Source organism: Nicotiana sylvestris, chromosome 1, assembly GCF_000393655.2.
Source record: "Nicotiana sylvestris chromosome 1, ASM39365v2, whole genome shotgun sequence".
Taxonomy (NCBI): Eukaryota; Viridiplantae; Streptophyta; class Magnoliopsida; order Solanales; family Solanaceae; genus Nicotiana; species Nicotiana sylvestris.
This window is the reverse complement of record NC_091057.1, coordinates 102,268,923-102,285,312: the sequence shown is the minus strand read 5'-3', so window position 1 is coordinate 102,285,312 and position 16,390 is coordinate 102,268,923. Positions and strand designations below refer to the sequence as shown.

At 39.3% G+C, this 16,390-nt stretch overlaps 1 protein-coding gene across 1 annotated transcript; it reads right to left on the bottom strand.

Moving 5' to 3' along the window:
- Window positions 1–640: 640 nt before the first annotated feature.
- On the bottom strand, window positions 641–4,795 carry LOC104242707 (serine/threonine-protein kinase D6PK). The gene is made up of 3 exons (XM_009797781.2): window positions 4,403–4,795; window positions 2,406–3,694; window positions 641–1,690 (listed from the first exon to the last, which is right to left on the bottom strand). The coding sequence occupies exons 2-3, from the start codon at window positions 3,647–3,649 to the stop codon at window positions 820–822; spliced, it is 2,115 nt and encodes a 704-aa protein (XP_009796083.1). The 5' UTR covers window positions 3,650–3,694; window positions 4,403–4,795; the 3' UTR covers window positions 641–819.
- Between the last annotated feature and the right edge of the window lie 11,595 nt (window positions 4,796–16,390).

Sequence of the window (16,390 nt, the reverse complement as noted above, 5' to 3'; positions counted from 1 at the left end):
TTATTGATAAACATTGTATGTTACAACTCTGTTTATCCCTTGATTCATCCCTCTGATTTATTATCCATAATTCCGACCATATTTTGATCTCTTTGTGAATATCCCAAGAGTTTATGGGATTTTGAGACACCTCTTCAAGGGAATACATATCCCTTTATATAGGTGTGAGTTAGGATTTAGGGTAGAGTAATCTCCAAGAAACCCTAATAGATTCCTAGGATTTCAAGAGTCACGTAGTATCTTTAATTTAGGATTTGGCTTGATTCCTTAAAATTTCGATGTCTACATATACCACGTGTGATCGAGGTTGTTTGGTTGGGAAACAAGCTATTTCATAATTAATTATTTCGAGATTAGTTATCTCATCACCCCATAAGGATAAAGAAACACTACATTCCCAGGATAACTAATCCCGAAATTAGTTATACCACAATTTTATCCCAACCAAACATAGGATAAACTCATCTCAAATTTAATCCTAGGATTAATTATCCCTCGTACCAAACAAGCCCTTAGGCTCTTAGCTAGCTCCTATGGCATGGAAATAACAAGGCATTTTTTCTCTTGGATCATGTAGTATAACACTAATTTTAGAGCAACATTCAACGGTAAAGAAAATTAAGATAGATGTGAGGACAAATTAAATCAAAAGAGTGCAACTGACTCATATCATTGGCGAGTGATTTTCACAGCTACAAGTTTAGTAAAGCCCCAGTTCTTCTGTATTGCAGTTCAGTTGAATGCATAATAACAACTAGAAGCAAACAATTGCAGAAGGATCAACTAATACAATCCTAGACAAGAATTCTATATCCTAAACTAAAAGAACTCAAAGTCAAGATATTTACCCCCAGGTTTTGCATCTGTTCCCACCACTCTTTTACTCGTATTGCCAACCCCAAGAGGGTTCACTTGCCCAAACTTTGCAGGAAGCTCCGCCTCAATGGGTCTTGGCACTTCGGGTGGCGTACTGCAACGTATCAGAGCCCAATTAACGCCTTCAAAGAAAGGATGCTGCTTGATCTCAGTTGCTCCTCTTTTCACCCCAAGTCGGTTTTGAGGCTCTTTAACAAGCAAGCCACGTATCAGATCACGGCTGGCATAACTGGTTGCAGGAGACTCTGGAAACCTGAGCTGTTGGCCTACTACATTGAAAAGAGTTGCCCTGTTTCCTGATCCCTTGAATGGGGTCTTACCATATAGTAGTTCATGCAGGAAAATACCAAATGTCCACCAATCAACTGCACTGCCGTGGCCTTCTCCCTTGATAATCTCGGGGGCCAAGTATTCATGAGTCCCAACAAATGACATAGAGCGTGCCGAAGTAGGTTCTGCGACTAGCTCAGGCAGTGCATTAGCTGGAGGCCCAGTCTCGGCTCGAGGCTTAGGTGATCTTTTCTTGCTCTTTTGATTAAATATACGGGGAAGGAAGCATGCTGGTTGAATGCATACAGATGTGGGCTCAATACATGCTGGCTGCACACAGAATGCGGCTCCTTTTTTAGAAGGATCGCCAGACGATGTCCTTATGAGCGTGGGTGAAACTGCACATCTTAGGGATAGGTCAAAATCTGAAAGCATAATGTGGCCATCGTCACGCACAAGAACATTTTCAGGTTTTAAGTCTCTGTACACAACACCAAGCATGTGTAGATATTCAAGCGCCAGTAGAACTTCTGCTGCATAAAACCTGTGGCAGAAACGCGGGGTTTGTTAAAGTTTGATTAAGGAACTCAACAGCTTAAACAGAAATGTGAGGGTAAAGATTCTAAAATCTCCCAAATGAAGAAAATTTGGAAGATTGTTAGCACGAAAAGCCCTTTAATAATATTAGTTAACCAGACTTTAATAATATCAATAGACATGTCATTACATATTTACCACCTTCTCTTCTTAAGACCCAATGACTGGAAAAAACTTCCAAGTAGGATCAAACTATTTGGTATGGGAGGATCCCAAATATGGATTGAGTGGGACAAACATCAAAATCCAAGAGTGATAAATATCTAATTTGGTCTGAGTTGATATGACATGGGAAACAATCACTTTTTTTTTTTGGCAAGTAAAGGTGCAATTAATGGCAGATAAAGAAATTCTTTTTGTGGACGAGAGTTAATAAAAAAAGTCATATTAGTAACCATATCCTCTACAGGGGAGAGCTTTTTGTTTGTCAGGGCACCAGGCTCGAACTCTTGGCCGCATGAAGAGGACTCTCTCCTCTACAGGGGAGAGCTTACATGTTCAGAAGTCAGAACGATGGTGCAAGAGAAATGGATGTGATAAATCATAACATCTAAGGAATGCCAAAATAAGCAGAGGGTTATGCTTATGTCAGGACTACATGTGAAAGGGGAGGATAATTTTTATGCTGCATATTCTAGTTCTATAGAATGATAAAAGCATACCTTGCAGCATATTCCGAAAAATGCTTCCCAGGTTGTCGCTGTCGTAGAGTATGTAAATCTCCTCCAGGACAATATTCCATGACCAAACATGAGAAGCGATCGGTCTCAAAATGAGTGTACAAGGTTGGCAAGAATGGATGGTCTAATAACTGCAGGATTTCTCTTTCTGTCTGAGCACGAGTCAGTTTCTTCCTGCTCGCAAGTGAAGCCTTATCCATCACTTTCATTGCAAAATAGCAGCGAGTCCCGCTAAGCTCAGAAAGATAAACACTGCCAATGTCTCCACAACCAAGTCTTTTGAGTAACCTAAAGTGACTCATTCCTAAAATACCATCACGTGCCCGAATCGCGAGAATAGCCTTCCATCTAGGATCATTTCCTTTGTGAGGCTTATTGGCACTGCCAGTAATGTTACTCCAATTACTATCATCACTAAGCCCACTGCTGTCACTTGCTCTGCTAAGGCTAGTTTTACCGCTTTCAAGTGAATCCCCACGAATGCTCCCTTTTGTGCTCTCATAGTTTCTGTCCACACTAAGCATGCCATCGCTCATGATCACATCACTCCTATACGTGCTTGTGCAACTGTTGACAATGCTCATAGATCTCACCACACCAGTACTATCAATGCTACTAAGTGGGCTTACATTGCCACTTGGAGGCAGCGATGCATCCCAAATACATTCTTTCTCTTCGGAGTCAGGAGGCAGACTTGCTTCTGTGTTTTGAGATGGACGAGGAATTGTAAACGGAGAGGAGATTACACTCAGATCATTTGGCTCTTCAACCAAGCTCTCTGCAGGTGAAAGAAGAGATGGGCTCGGTTTCACATTAGGAACCCGGATTGAAAGATCATCTAGGAAAGGACCCTTCAAAGACATGCTTTTCACTAAGCATTTCCCATCTGCTTTTTTCTGACCAATGGGTACGTACACTGGTCTCATTAGGTCTGTATCAACAGGTTCCGGAGGATGACTCGCTCCATGAAATGAAGTAGAGCCACTGTCTTCAAGTGAATCATCACTGCGCTTGACTGAACCAGCATCTATCATGAGTTCCTCTTCCTCCTGATACGAGGTCTTTCCTTTCCATGTTTGTCTCAGAACAGACAAGTCAAAATCTCGGAAGTCCTGCACATTGCATTTAACACCGATCTCCTTCCTGGAAGTTGAAAAGGCATGTGTCACCTTAGCCTCTAAAGGGAATTGCCTCGGTGGTTGTTTTACTTCATGTATCCTTTCCATCTCCGGTTACTATTAACATCACAGGTACCTCACCAGAAGAAAGCTCTGAAGAAAGCGCAAAAATCAGTAAAACATTATCCACACATGACTGTACTACAAATCAAATCTACTAGGACCATTTCAATTACAAGTATTACAGCACATGAAAGATTTCTTTTTCACTAAAAAGGTCTTCATCCTCTATGAACACATTAGAGTAAACACAACCACATTACAAAATCTTCAAATTTCAGAATTTTAACGCGCAGTTTTACTATGTGATGTGGTAAGTAATAAAGATATTTTGTAGTAAGAGACATCCAATTAGGCAAATATTATTATTTTTACAATTACCAAAATATTCCATAATTTTAACAAGTTCCATTAATTACACAATGAGATAACCCTCAAGAAGCTCTCATAGAAAACCTTAAGTCCCCAAGTGACGTGACAATCAACTTCTAAGAAAACCATAGCCCCCCTAAAAAAAAAAGGAAAATAGTGCTAAATTAACTGTGTTTCTCACATTTCACAGTAACACTCAATGAAGCATCAGCAGATCTAGCTTTCGGCTCGATTATATAAAAGTGAAAAAAGAAATTTAAAATGTGAATACATAATAAACGTGCCCACTGCCCACTTTAATACCACTGTCTCTATATTGGGTGGAAATTTTTGCCCTAAACAGCGGAACTACTTCAAAATACTAGAACCAAACAAAGAGACTCAAAAATGACACTCCCATTAAATAAATTAAAGAAAGCAGAAATTTACCAGTACAATAGGAGATCTGTAAAATCCTCAACTGGTTCTTTATTTTCAAGCTAGAGCTCCTACTATACTTCTTTCTCTGTGTTTGTTACTCTCTCAAACAGAGCATTTGATTTTTTTGGCAGAAAATTGATTTATTGTTAGCCAAACGTTGATGCTATATGGCTCTACAGGCGAAAACAGAAACGATTTGGCTTCAGTGGTGAAGATTTTGGTGATTTGGTTGCCTTTAGCTAGGTGTTGTTGTATTTGGTAAGGCTTTAGTCATGTGTTCACTGTCATATGAAAACTGATGATAACACAAAAGTGAAAGTGTGTGCTTTATTTATTTATATTTATTTTAAAGAAGAAGAAAAAGAGGGAGAGGTTGCAGTTATGAACTTGGGTATTGGGATGCACACATACACAAAAATTGCTATTTCCCCACTTTAACTACTCTCTCTGGTCCACTCTTAATTACGTACTAGTATTCATATCCGCATGTTATGCGAAAAATGTTATATATAATTTTTCATTAGAAAATATTATTTAAAAAATATAATATACACAAATAAACATGTAATGATATTATTTTATGAACATGTAAATGCAATCGATATCCATTGTTTTGCTTCTTCTATAATTTATTTATTTTTTAAAATTGGAAGTTCTCTGGTGACACTTATCATCATATTCTTGTTTGGTATATATAGATTTTGCTTGTTTAAAATTGAAAATTTTCTATCATCCTCTCCTTGTTTTGCCTCTCATATTATACAAGATATATTTTTTAAAACAAAATTAGAATTTTTTTTTTTTGGTGATGCACTTATTATCCGATCATTGTTTTGCCTCTCCTATTATATATAAATAAAAAATATAGATTTTATTTTCAATATAAAGTTTTAATTTTTATATTTTTTACTATGTTGATTGTGATCATTTCATTATTATATCTTTTATTTTGTGTGAATTGATAATTGTTTGACTCAAAAGATATTGAAACTTTTTTGAACAAATCAATCAAAGAGGAAGTGGTAAATCGTAGTCAAACTTAATTGATTCCAGACCAAGAGATTTCATAATAATAAATGTGTATGGGATGACGAAAATATCGACAATCTCATTAAGATTCAATATTGCCTTCTTCCTCAGTCCCTGAGGAAAGAATATTACAATTATTTTTTTCTGTACAAGATACAAGAATGAAGCTTTGTTCTTATTTTCCTTCTGTGGAAAAAATGGAGAGAAGCCTTCCCCTTGAAAGCCTTCCTGGGCTATATATATATAATTGAAATCCATTCACCCTCACCGTGAATTGACGCGCTCGGGCCAGTGGTGCGTTCTGGTCGTGATTCCAGGCGTTGCTCTTTTCGATTTGTCGGATATTGTGGAGGAGAAATGAAGTGGACTCTATTGACTTTCATTACCCGATTGCTAAAAAGGGGGTCGTGGACAACCTGGTCGAGGTGGTCATATTTTGACCAATACAGTTAGTCTCTCCATCTGTCGAGGCCATCCTTTATCGGGCTCGACAGACGGATCATGTTTGCAACGTAGTCGAGAGGAATCTGACCCCCAACTTTTTGTTCCTTAGTCGCGTTTTGTGGACTTTTTGGCGGAGTGGAGGTGTTGTTTCGATACTCGTGGACCGTTGCGATGATTTCGAAATTGAAACGTCGGTTGGCAATGAAGCGTTAGTTCGTGGATGCCACCATTATGACACACATACCTGGGAAACTGAAACGTACCGTGCCCTATCGAATTCAAATGGCGACTCTTGGGTTTCGTGCTCGGGGAATTTATGTCTCTTATAAATAGGGGAACTTGTCATTTGAGTAATTCACTTCATCATTCGTTTGAAAGAGTTCTTCAGATATCACTTTTTCTTATACCCTGAATTCTTGCTTACCTTCTTGCTCACTACAACTTTTAATCTTTTCTTCGTATCACTTTTTTCGGAGAGTTTTCTGCTAAAAATGACTGGCGATTCTTCTCGTGATAATTTTCCTGCCGTTGATCCGGTAACAGAGAGCTCTGTTCAGGCCACCGGAGAAGTGGATGCGGTAGAGGATGAGGAGATTCCCTCGGTAGATAAAATTCTGCCTCGCCTAGGGAGGGACGCGACTGACTTCAGTTTCGGCGGTGGAGCAGAGCTGGAACACGTCGCTTCCGTTGTGAGGGAAAGGGGAATTGTAAAGTTGAGGGAACGGTGGGGAATCTCCAGTTTTGTCGAGATTTGGCTGGCGGAGGGGGACGATAGAATTCACTTCGACCGCCCCGGATATTGTGTGTTCTACGCCTACCCCTTCATTGTAGGGTACTCACTTCCTCTCCCCATGTTGGTGGTAGATTTCTATCGCTACTACGAGGTGTGCCCTGCCCAGCTTTCTCCTTTTTTGTACAATTTGTTTCTCATGCTACTCAAATATGCGGAACTTGCCGGTCGTGAGGTCACTTTAAGCCATATGCTTAGAATTTTTGCTCCACAACTGATTCGAGGTACGATGATTCATGCGCGTCCTCGGGGATCAAAGGGTCTAGTGGTGAAGATGGACGATAGAACCAATCGTCGTTTCTATGAAAATTACTTTTATATGTGGACCGAGCATATTGTGGCGGACCCGACAGGATTCCTCGAGAGATGGAACTTTGCGCGTAAGTTTGCGTCTTTAATTAATGAAATGTTCGACCATTTTCCGCGAATGCTAAATTGCTTTGTTTTTCTGCAGCTGAGAGATTGCCCCTGCCGCCTGTTGAAGGGATTCGCAAATGGGTGGAGTCCATTCTTCCCACATAGTGGGAGTTCGTACCTGGTTGACTTTCCATGAGAGGTTTGGACGCAAGCCTCTTACAGGTGAGATGATGTCCTTATCTACTATTTCCTCCCTTTTTTGTTATTTAGCCTCTTATGCATCGTTCGTCATTATCAGGGAGGGTGCGGAGAGCAAGGGCCTCTCAGCTAGCCTTTCGCCAGTCGGCCGCATTCGTTCGTCTTGTCGCTGTACTTGCTGCACGCCCTTCGTCGAAGGCTGCTTCGGTTGAATCTGCGGCCTAGGTTACTCTAGCGAGGGCCACTTCTCAGGACGAGGTCCCGACTAGTGTCGTCCGTCCTACGAACGAGTCACCGTCGACTGGGGAAGAGGAAGGGCCATTGAAGAGACAGAGAGTAGAGTTTGAGATGGCGCCTCCGACAGTGATTCACCTGGATGATTCTCCACCGACGGGCTTAGGAGAAGGTGTTGCTGCGGCGTCTTCCCTAGAGGCAAAGCGGATTGTTGAAATTGGCGCTGGCGGTCAATGCTCGGAAACTCCGGCTGTCGTCGTGGCTCAGCCAGAAGTCCTTGCTGTTACTGGCGATCAACGCCTTGTCGTGGTAGAGAACCAGACCTCTGGCGTCGTTGTTGTGATTTCTGACGTGCCCTCCTCTTCTGCTGTGGATCGTGCTCCTCCTTTGACAGCAGAAAGGGGAAAAGGCATGATGGTTGACGAGTATGAGTCCGAGTCATACCTGGATCCTGATAATGTCAGGATGTTCGAGGAGGGCCTTACTCATTCGGTGGTTCACGCGGGTGGCTCGGCTCACATTCTTTAGATCCCTTCTAGCGTTAACCTCTTGGCGGAGGGGGAGGATCTGGTGCCGTAATTTAGCCTTTTATGTTTAGAAGCTGAGAATGAGTCCCTTCGGGATTTCCCCGATGCTGAGTTGAGGGATGAGGTAGCCGTCATGGGCTTGAGGGTACGTTACATTTTGTTTTTGCTTTAGGCTTTTCCCCTATTCGAAAGTATTAGTTTAACCTCGTCCTTATGATTTTCAGACATACATGGTAGAGGTAGAAAACATTTGCAGGGCCAACGTCCGGACAAGGACTTTCTTAAAGATGTTGGAGAAGTATCGTCGCTACCGCGACAGATGTCATGAGATGCATGAGCGGCTGAGGACGGATCCCCGTAATCAGGTTCTCGATAAGGAGTTCAAAAAAAGGGACCAGGAATTGATGCAAACGATCCGTAGTAAGAGCGAACTCGAGGAGCAGCTTCGCATCAAGGACGAGGAGCTCGAGTTGGGCAAGGGGATCGCGGCGGAGTGTGAGCATTTGTAGGGTAGGTTGAGGTCAATGCAGTCAGAGATGGACCAGAACTTGGTCAAGGTTGAGGCGATGTGTACAGAGTGGATGAGGAAGTTGACCGCGATGGAGAGCAAAGTCGTCGGTTTGGAGAACATTGAGAGTGATTGGTCTGAGGCTTTGGCGACGACATCGGCCTTGGAGGACACCATCCACGTACTCCAATCTGAACAGGAGTCGGAGAGAGTGACAGCTACCCTTAGGGAGGCAAGGCTCGAGGAACGCATTGGAACGATTGATCAGGAGGCGTCGATTCTAGGAGATCGAGTCACGACCTTGGAGGCGAAAAATGCATGACTACAGGCCTAGGTTGCGTCATCCTCCGCTGTCGTTCCTCGCCAAGTGCATGAGCTCTGGGTTTATGCTGAAGCCCAGCGGGACATCTATAAGAGTTTGTAGGAGGCGGGCACCGTGGCTGAGGCTGCTTACGAGGAAGCGCGAGTGAAGGCTCACGAGGCTCGCATCAACTGTGGATACGATGCGGCGACACCCGAAGTCAATGGGGGTGCGGATGATGATAATGATGAGCCTCGTGGAGATGGTGATGATAGTGGTGATGATGATAGCGGTGATGGCGCCGAATGAAGAGTGATGTCCTTTGTTTTTATTTTTCTTTTATTTGTTGATTGTCGTCTGTTCGTTCCGTCTTCTTTTTCTCTTCTTCTTTCCTCTCTTTTTTTTATTGGTTGGCCTGGGTCATATGTAAGCGGCGATAGCCCGCACTATGACATTGCTTAAATAAAAGTTTCCTTCTTCGCTATTTGCCTTGTACTTCACTTTTTATTCTGACTGTTCATGGCCTTAGAGCGAGATAGAGGCTCGCCCAACGAGTCCCGATTTTTCTTTTCCTCTGGTGGTGGTCAAACTCTTTTCCTTTTTGGTGAAGGCCCTTGGCCTTAAAGGGAGTTATTTCGAACTTATCGAAATAACAGCCCGTCGTTGTTCGAGCAAAGTTGAGCCTTCCTTTTTTCTTTAACGGCGAAGGCCCTTGGCCTTAAAGGGTATTATATTGAACTCATCGAAATAACAGTCTGTCGATGTTCGAGCAAGGTCGAACCTTTCCTTTTCTTTGATAGCGAAGCCCCTTGGCCTTGAAGGGTGTTATTTCGAACTCATCGAAATAACAGCCCGTCGACGTTCGAACAAAGTCGAACCTTTCCCATTTCTTTGATGGTGAAGGCCCTTGGCCTTAATGGGTGTTATTTTGAACTCATCGAAATAACATCCCATCGACGTTCGAGCGAGGTCGAACCCTTTCTTTCATTTGATGGTGAAGGCCCTTGTCCTTAAAGGGTGTTATTTCGAACTTATCGAAATAACGTCCCGTCGATGTTCGAGCGAGGTCGAACCTTTCCTTTTTCTATGGTGGTGAAGGCCCTTGGCCTTGAAGGGTGTTATTTCGAACTTATCGAAATAACAACCTGTCGATATTCGAGCGAGATCGAACCTTTCCTTTTTCTTTGATGGCGAAGGCCCTTGGCCTTGAAGGGTGTTATTTCGAACTTATCAAAATAACAGACCGTCGACGTTCGAGCGAGGTCGGACCTTTCTAGTTTATAGAGGGTCTGGCATCTTCTGTGGAAGTCCCAGTTTGTTTGGTATTGCTTGCATCAGTTGGTTCAACACTGGTGGACACGAGGCGTCAGCGTTTCGCATAGGCTTGCACTCTGCGCGCATTATACTTTTCCTGTCTTACTCCGGTCGTTCAGCTCGGAAATGCTGCTGGTAGGGAGGGCTTCGGCTGCATCGAAGTGATTTTTGTTCTTCAATCTAGATGTCCTTGCGTACATTCGTCCACGCGGATCTTATGTGCTTACTTTGACGAAGTGTGGGAGGTGAGGGTGAGATGTTCTTTGCTCCCGTCCAGTGGTCCGGTGGGGGAGGGGGGTTGGATTGCAACATCATTTGCCTTGTTTAGGATATTCGCAGCTGATGGGGCGAGGAATTCCAGGTTTCGTGAATTCATTTGTTTCTCCTTCCCTCAACGCGCTATTCCCATGTCTCGCGTGAGTTAGATTCTCCTTTCGTGCTTCTCTTGGTGAATGATTGTGTTTCTCGGCTTTGATCTGGGAAAAACTAGGAGTTTTCACTAGGAAATCTCCACAGACGGCGCCAAATTATTTTACTCAAAAGATATTGAAACCTTTTTGAACAAATCCATCAAAGATGAAGGGGTAAATCGTAGTCAAACTTAATTGATTTCAGACCAAGAGATTTCATAATAATAAATGTGTAGGAGATGACGAAAATATCGACAATCTCATTAAGATTCAATATTGCCTTTTTCCTCAGTCGCTGAGGAAAGAATATTACAATTGCTTTTTTCTGTACAAGATACAAAAATGAATTCTTCTTATTTTCTTTCTGTGGAAAAAATGGAGAGAAGTCTTCCCCTTGAAAGCCTTTCTGGGCTATATATATACAATTGAAATCTCTTCACCCTCAGCGTGACTTGACGCACTCGGGCCAGCAGTGCTTTCTGGTCGTGATTCCAGGCGTTGCTCTTTTCAATTTGTCGGATATTGTGGAGGAAAAATGAAGTGGACTTTATTGACTTTCATTACCCGATTGCTAAAAAGGGGGTCGTAGGCAACCTGGTCGGGGTGGTCAGATTTTGACCAATATAATAATGACATGTGAAATCAAAATAAATAGGGAAAGAGAGGAGAATGTATTTTATTTTTTAAATTAATTAAATCTATAATATATGTATAAATTAGATATGTCATAAAATTTAGTTAAATTTTACATTTGAAGTGCAAAGTAGAATGTTCTATATATAACACTTGGCTTGAACTAAGAATGACTATATAATTACTTCAAACCTAGAGGTGATGCTGACGTACTTGTCTGTCTATCTATATGTTCAAACGCCATTACTAATGCCACAACTTTTTTTTTGGAAACTTAATTTTAGGGTTGTGGAAAATTAATGCATAGACGCAGCAGAGAAGAAATATTTCAAAAATATGTGAAACCAAAGGAAGAATATGTTACCTTTAGTTTTCAAAATTGTTATATCCTCTGTGAATAGCCATATTTTGCAAAAGCGGTATGTTACAACCAAAATCCAAAATGATGTTTAGCCATAAATGATGTAATGACGGCCAACGTCGGTTGGTATCACAGCCAAAATCAAAGTTGTGGGTATGAAGTTTCTATGCAAACCTCTCTTGAGTTTGCAAATGATTACCGAGTAATGGAAGTGGATGTCATGGGTTTCAATCGTGATACGCAGGAGGTTAGATAGTTTAGAAAAATTTTAGGTTATGGAGAGAAAATTTAGGAAATAAAGTCAACTTTTATTTTTCTTTAGAGAAAAAAAAACGCGTTCTTTAATTGTGCCATGTAAAATCAGTTATTGTTTAAAAACTTAAAATTCAGGAGAAAAAAATGTGTCCTTTACTTCTTCTTTTTTTAAATAAATTTGAAACTCCAACAAAGTTGGAGAATTGTCCAAAAAAATTACATGTTTCAATTTAATATTATGCCACTTGTCTTAATATTGTGCTTTTGCCTCTCCTATTATAGATAAATAGATATTTGGTAATTTAAACACCTACATGTTTTTTTATATATAAAGGTAATTTAAACACCTCCATAATTAGTGAAATTGTACAAAAATTAAAGCATATAAAGTATCTTGAAATCTTCCATGTAGGTGATTCCCTCGTTAATACGTATAGTACGCGAGGGAATCTCAATAAAATTAATAGTAAATACACTTGCGATGATTTCACATAAGGTATGACTAAAATATAAAAAGTCGATTGTTTTTATCTTTTCTCAAATAAAAAGAGCACCAAATGCTTGTAATAAATGAATAAATAATTCAAAAATTCAGAAATATATTTTCACAAACTATCTATCTCCCTAGCAAAAGGTCTTGCTGGACTCAAAGCATAAAGATTATGGTTAAACATCTAAGTTTTATACTAAATTGAATTGTGTTTTTTAAACTTTTTAAAATGAGATTACATATTTAGAAACACATTAAAACATTATATACCATAATCTAGGTATAGCTTAAAATATCGAAAGAAATTTACAATTAAAACGGTAGGTGACACATTGTTTTTTGTTTTATTAGAAAAAACAAAAAAGTTTTTGGGGTTTAAGGAGGGGAAATAGCAAAATGGGGGATGGCAGCAAGAAAACGACGGCCGGAAAGAGAATTGATGGCGTGATGAAAAGGAAGAGAAACTAGAAAAGGTGGGCCCCTAACTAAAGTTTCTTCAACGTTGGAGTAGGGCCTATAAGTGGGGTCCACCTCTGTTCCTTCTTTAGAGTACACGTCTTTTCAAAGGAGGAAGTAGAATTGAAAGCCAATAACTCATTCTTTCTATTCTCTGTCATGTCCAACTCTCCATCCTTTTCAATTAATTTTTCTCAACTCTGATTTTAATCCCTCCTTAATATTAGTAAGGATCACTGTCAATTGCATTATTATATAGTAGTATATTTTTATTTATTAAGATAAAGCCCTAAATTTAAACAAGTTTTTAGGAATAAAAGAGATTAATTAGGGGGGTCCGGGGGATATGGACCCCATCCCCATTGATAAACAATGCATTAATTAATCTCATGACTCTCAAGTCTCACCACTAGCTCTCATGTCATGTGGTACTAAAAAGGGTTTTCTGGTGGGAAATCCCAAGGTCTAGTTGTGTTTTTCAACCACCTAAATAATTGAATAGATAATTGTTCAAATTACAAAGCATCTTCTTTTTTAACTTTTGAAATGTTGTTGCGGTTCGTTAAGAGAGACATTTGAAGTCAAAGCAAACCAAACCAGCTTGAGGGAGTTGACAACACTGCGAGGTTGTGTTTTCTTGATCGAGAACAATAAAAGTATTTATGTTCATATGTAAGAAATAAGAAAAACATAAACAATAAGAAAAGTGCAGATATATAATTTGTGTGAAGGATTTATTATTTGAGAACTTTGCAATAACGAACTTCACAGATTTACTGAAGTTAAGTGTATGCTAATCAGAGCGTTGATTTTCAGTTTCTAAGGGGGGAAAATCTATATTGATTCAATAACATGTCCATACACATTCTCCAATTGTTGTCTTATTCGAATGTTGTGGGTGATTTAATTTGAGTCGTCAATAGTGGAGCCTAGAGATTCAAAGTGCTGCTGTATAATATTAATATTACTTTTGAGAGCTAAATATATATGTGTTTGCGACTGAATATTTTATGAGATGTGTGTGTGTGCGCGCTTCTATTATTGTTGTTCATCCCCTCCCTTTGGCTAGTTTGAGCTATCATTTGCAGTCTACAACCAGCAATATTAAACCTATTTTGATCTTAGGGTCTTAGCTTGCCTGACTCAATCTTTGACTTGTTGCGGCTGAATGCTAATTAGGGATACCTCAAATTCCTAAAATGCTCCCCTAGTCCCCGAGCTTGGTAAATAAGACCGTGGGAAATTGTTTTCTTCCGGCCTTGTTTTTATAGAGGGGAGTTACTCTTGCGTTCTCTCTCTTGGGTAGGTCAGTTTCGCTCTCTTGTTTGTAAGTATATCCTTCTTTTCCAGCTATATCAAACTGTTTCACCTCAAAAATAGGTTAATCAGTTAATCAGCTATACCTCAATATCAAACTATATGGAATTAGTCATGTGATACAGGGGCGGATGTAGAGTTTGACCGTCGGGTTCATCTGAACTCAATACTTCCAATATGAAGCATAAATTTATATATATATATATGAATTCAATAAAATTACAACAAATGATAGGTCTGAACCCACAACTTTAAAAATATAATGGATTTAATGCTAAAAACCTTAAAAGTTATACTCATAAAATTTAAATCCTAGATTCTCTTGTCTGAAGTGATACTCGGTGATTCATAAGAGATATTTCTTGCGCTACTTGTCTCTGAGAAGAATCGAATGTTTAACTTGGTTTACAAGTTGGAATTTGCTTGCAAGTTAGTTACAATTGGCATTGAGTACATATCTATTATTAAGGGGTCGTTTGGTAGAGCGTATAAGAATAATATTAAATAAGGTGCATTAATAATGTAGGGGTTAGTAATGTAGGGGTTAGTAATGCATGAGTTAGTAATACAAGCATTAGTTATACAGAGATTATTTCTTATGCATTGTTTGGTGTGGTGTATTAAAAATTAAAATGCATTGTATAATATTTAAGAAATTTAATTGTTTACAAAAATGTCCTCCATATTCTTTAACTTAAGGGACTTTAAGGATAATTTTGTCTTTAATCATGCTAATGTATGCATTAATAGCCTTTGTATAGCTAATGTCATGATTTTCTATGCATTAGCTATACATAGGATAATACCAAATAGAGTGTATAACTAATGCTTGTATTAGTTATACATAGGTTGAAAAAGTGTACCAAAAAAAGCATTACTAATACACAAAGCTAACGCATGTTTGTATTAACTAACGCATTACTAACACACTCTACCAAACGACCTCTAATTCTCTTGAAATGGACTATGTCATCTTGTTAGTACTAATTATTAACGCTGTTTTGAGGTTCAAGTACCTGTGGTTAAATTCTTCTTACTTAAATTAAGAGTACCATAAGAGGAGGGGAGTAGGACGAAGTAACAGCAATAAAGAGAACAAAAGAAAACAGACAAGAGGGTTAAGAGACAGAGGTGAAGAAGAAAAAGACGTGTGAGCATGCATGCTCAATCACTGCTGTCTGTCTAGAGGCAAGTCCATGTTCGGACGAAAGGAATGCCTGAGTCTTTTTGCTTTGCAATTGTAGACAAAATATAGTCAGTGGTTGCATGCCTAGCATCCTATTCTTTATTTTGTACCTATTTGGGACATTTACACAAGTATGTACATCAATTAAGTCTTTTCCCCATGCATGTGGCTCTACTCCCTCCAATAAAATCCAGAGGCATCCAAAGATCTATGAGAACAAGCCACCTTTTAATCTTGAAATGTTTATTAGAACTTCACTTGTGATTAAAAGGTCATAATTAAAATTTCAGTGTCGCGAGTTTAAGTTTTACTAACGTCAAGAGGCTATATTTTATTTTAGATGTTTTATGTATTTTTCATGATTGGATAATACGAATAATGTTTTTTTTTTTCGCTGCAAAAGAAGTTATGAATATTGTTTTAGTGTGTACTTTGACTTTACTGTTAAGCAATGTAAATTGCTAACTACGTCACATTCTCCAACGCAAAGAACTAAATAGGTGATTATGAAGCTTTAAAATGTTATAAATATATTATATTATGGATGTTTATTTAGTATTTCGTTATAAATAAGCTTCTTGAAGAAATTTATTCATATGGGACTCCGCCGTAAATATGTTTATCTATTTAATACTCTATTGGAAATAAGCCTTCTAAAGAAGCTTAGCATTTCGGTACTCCGTAATGGGCTATTAATGAAAAACCATGAAACCCGACCTACTGGTTCTTGTCTATTCCCTGAAGTGAATGAGACGAACTTCCACCAAGCTAAGGGTGGAAGAGGTCGTGGTCATGGCTGTGGTCGGGGAAGAAACTCTAATCATGGTAATAATAATGCACCAAAGATCTCTCTTCACCACCAGCAGTGGAAAAGGAAGGAACAAAAGTATGAAGCGGTGCAAGCAACAAATGTAGAAAATGCATGATATAGATGTGGAGGAAAATGGCACTGGTCAAAGCACCTGGTTGAGCTTTATCAAGCCTCCCTGAAGAAGACAAAGAAAAATGTTGAAGCACATTTTATTTCTGAAGATAATTTAGAATTCATGCATTTGGATGTAGCTGATTACTTAGCACTCCCAGAAGGAGAAACAAGTTATGTGATCGGTAATGAATTTATAGAAACGTAAATATTTAATTTTTGTTGTTTGTAATAGATAGTATGGTTATGTAATTATTGTACATAA

What these genes read in the sequence shown, in the direction of transcription:
- LOC104242707 (XM_009797781.2), bottom strand. Translation starts at nt 3,649, where the DNA reads ATGGAAAGGATACATGAAGTAAAACAACCACCGAGGCAATTCCCTTTA. An exon ending in TTTTCGGAATATGCTGCAAG is followed by an intron (nt 1,691 to 2,405) that starts GTATGCTTTTAT and finishes TTTCTGCCACAG; the next exon opens with GTTTTATGCAGCAGAAGTTC.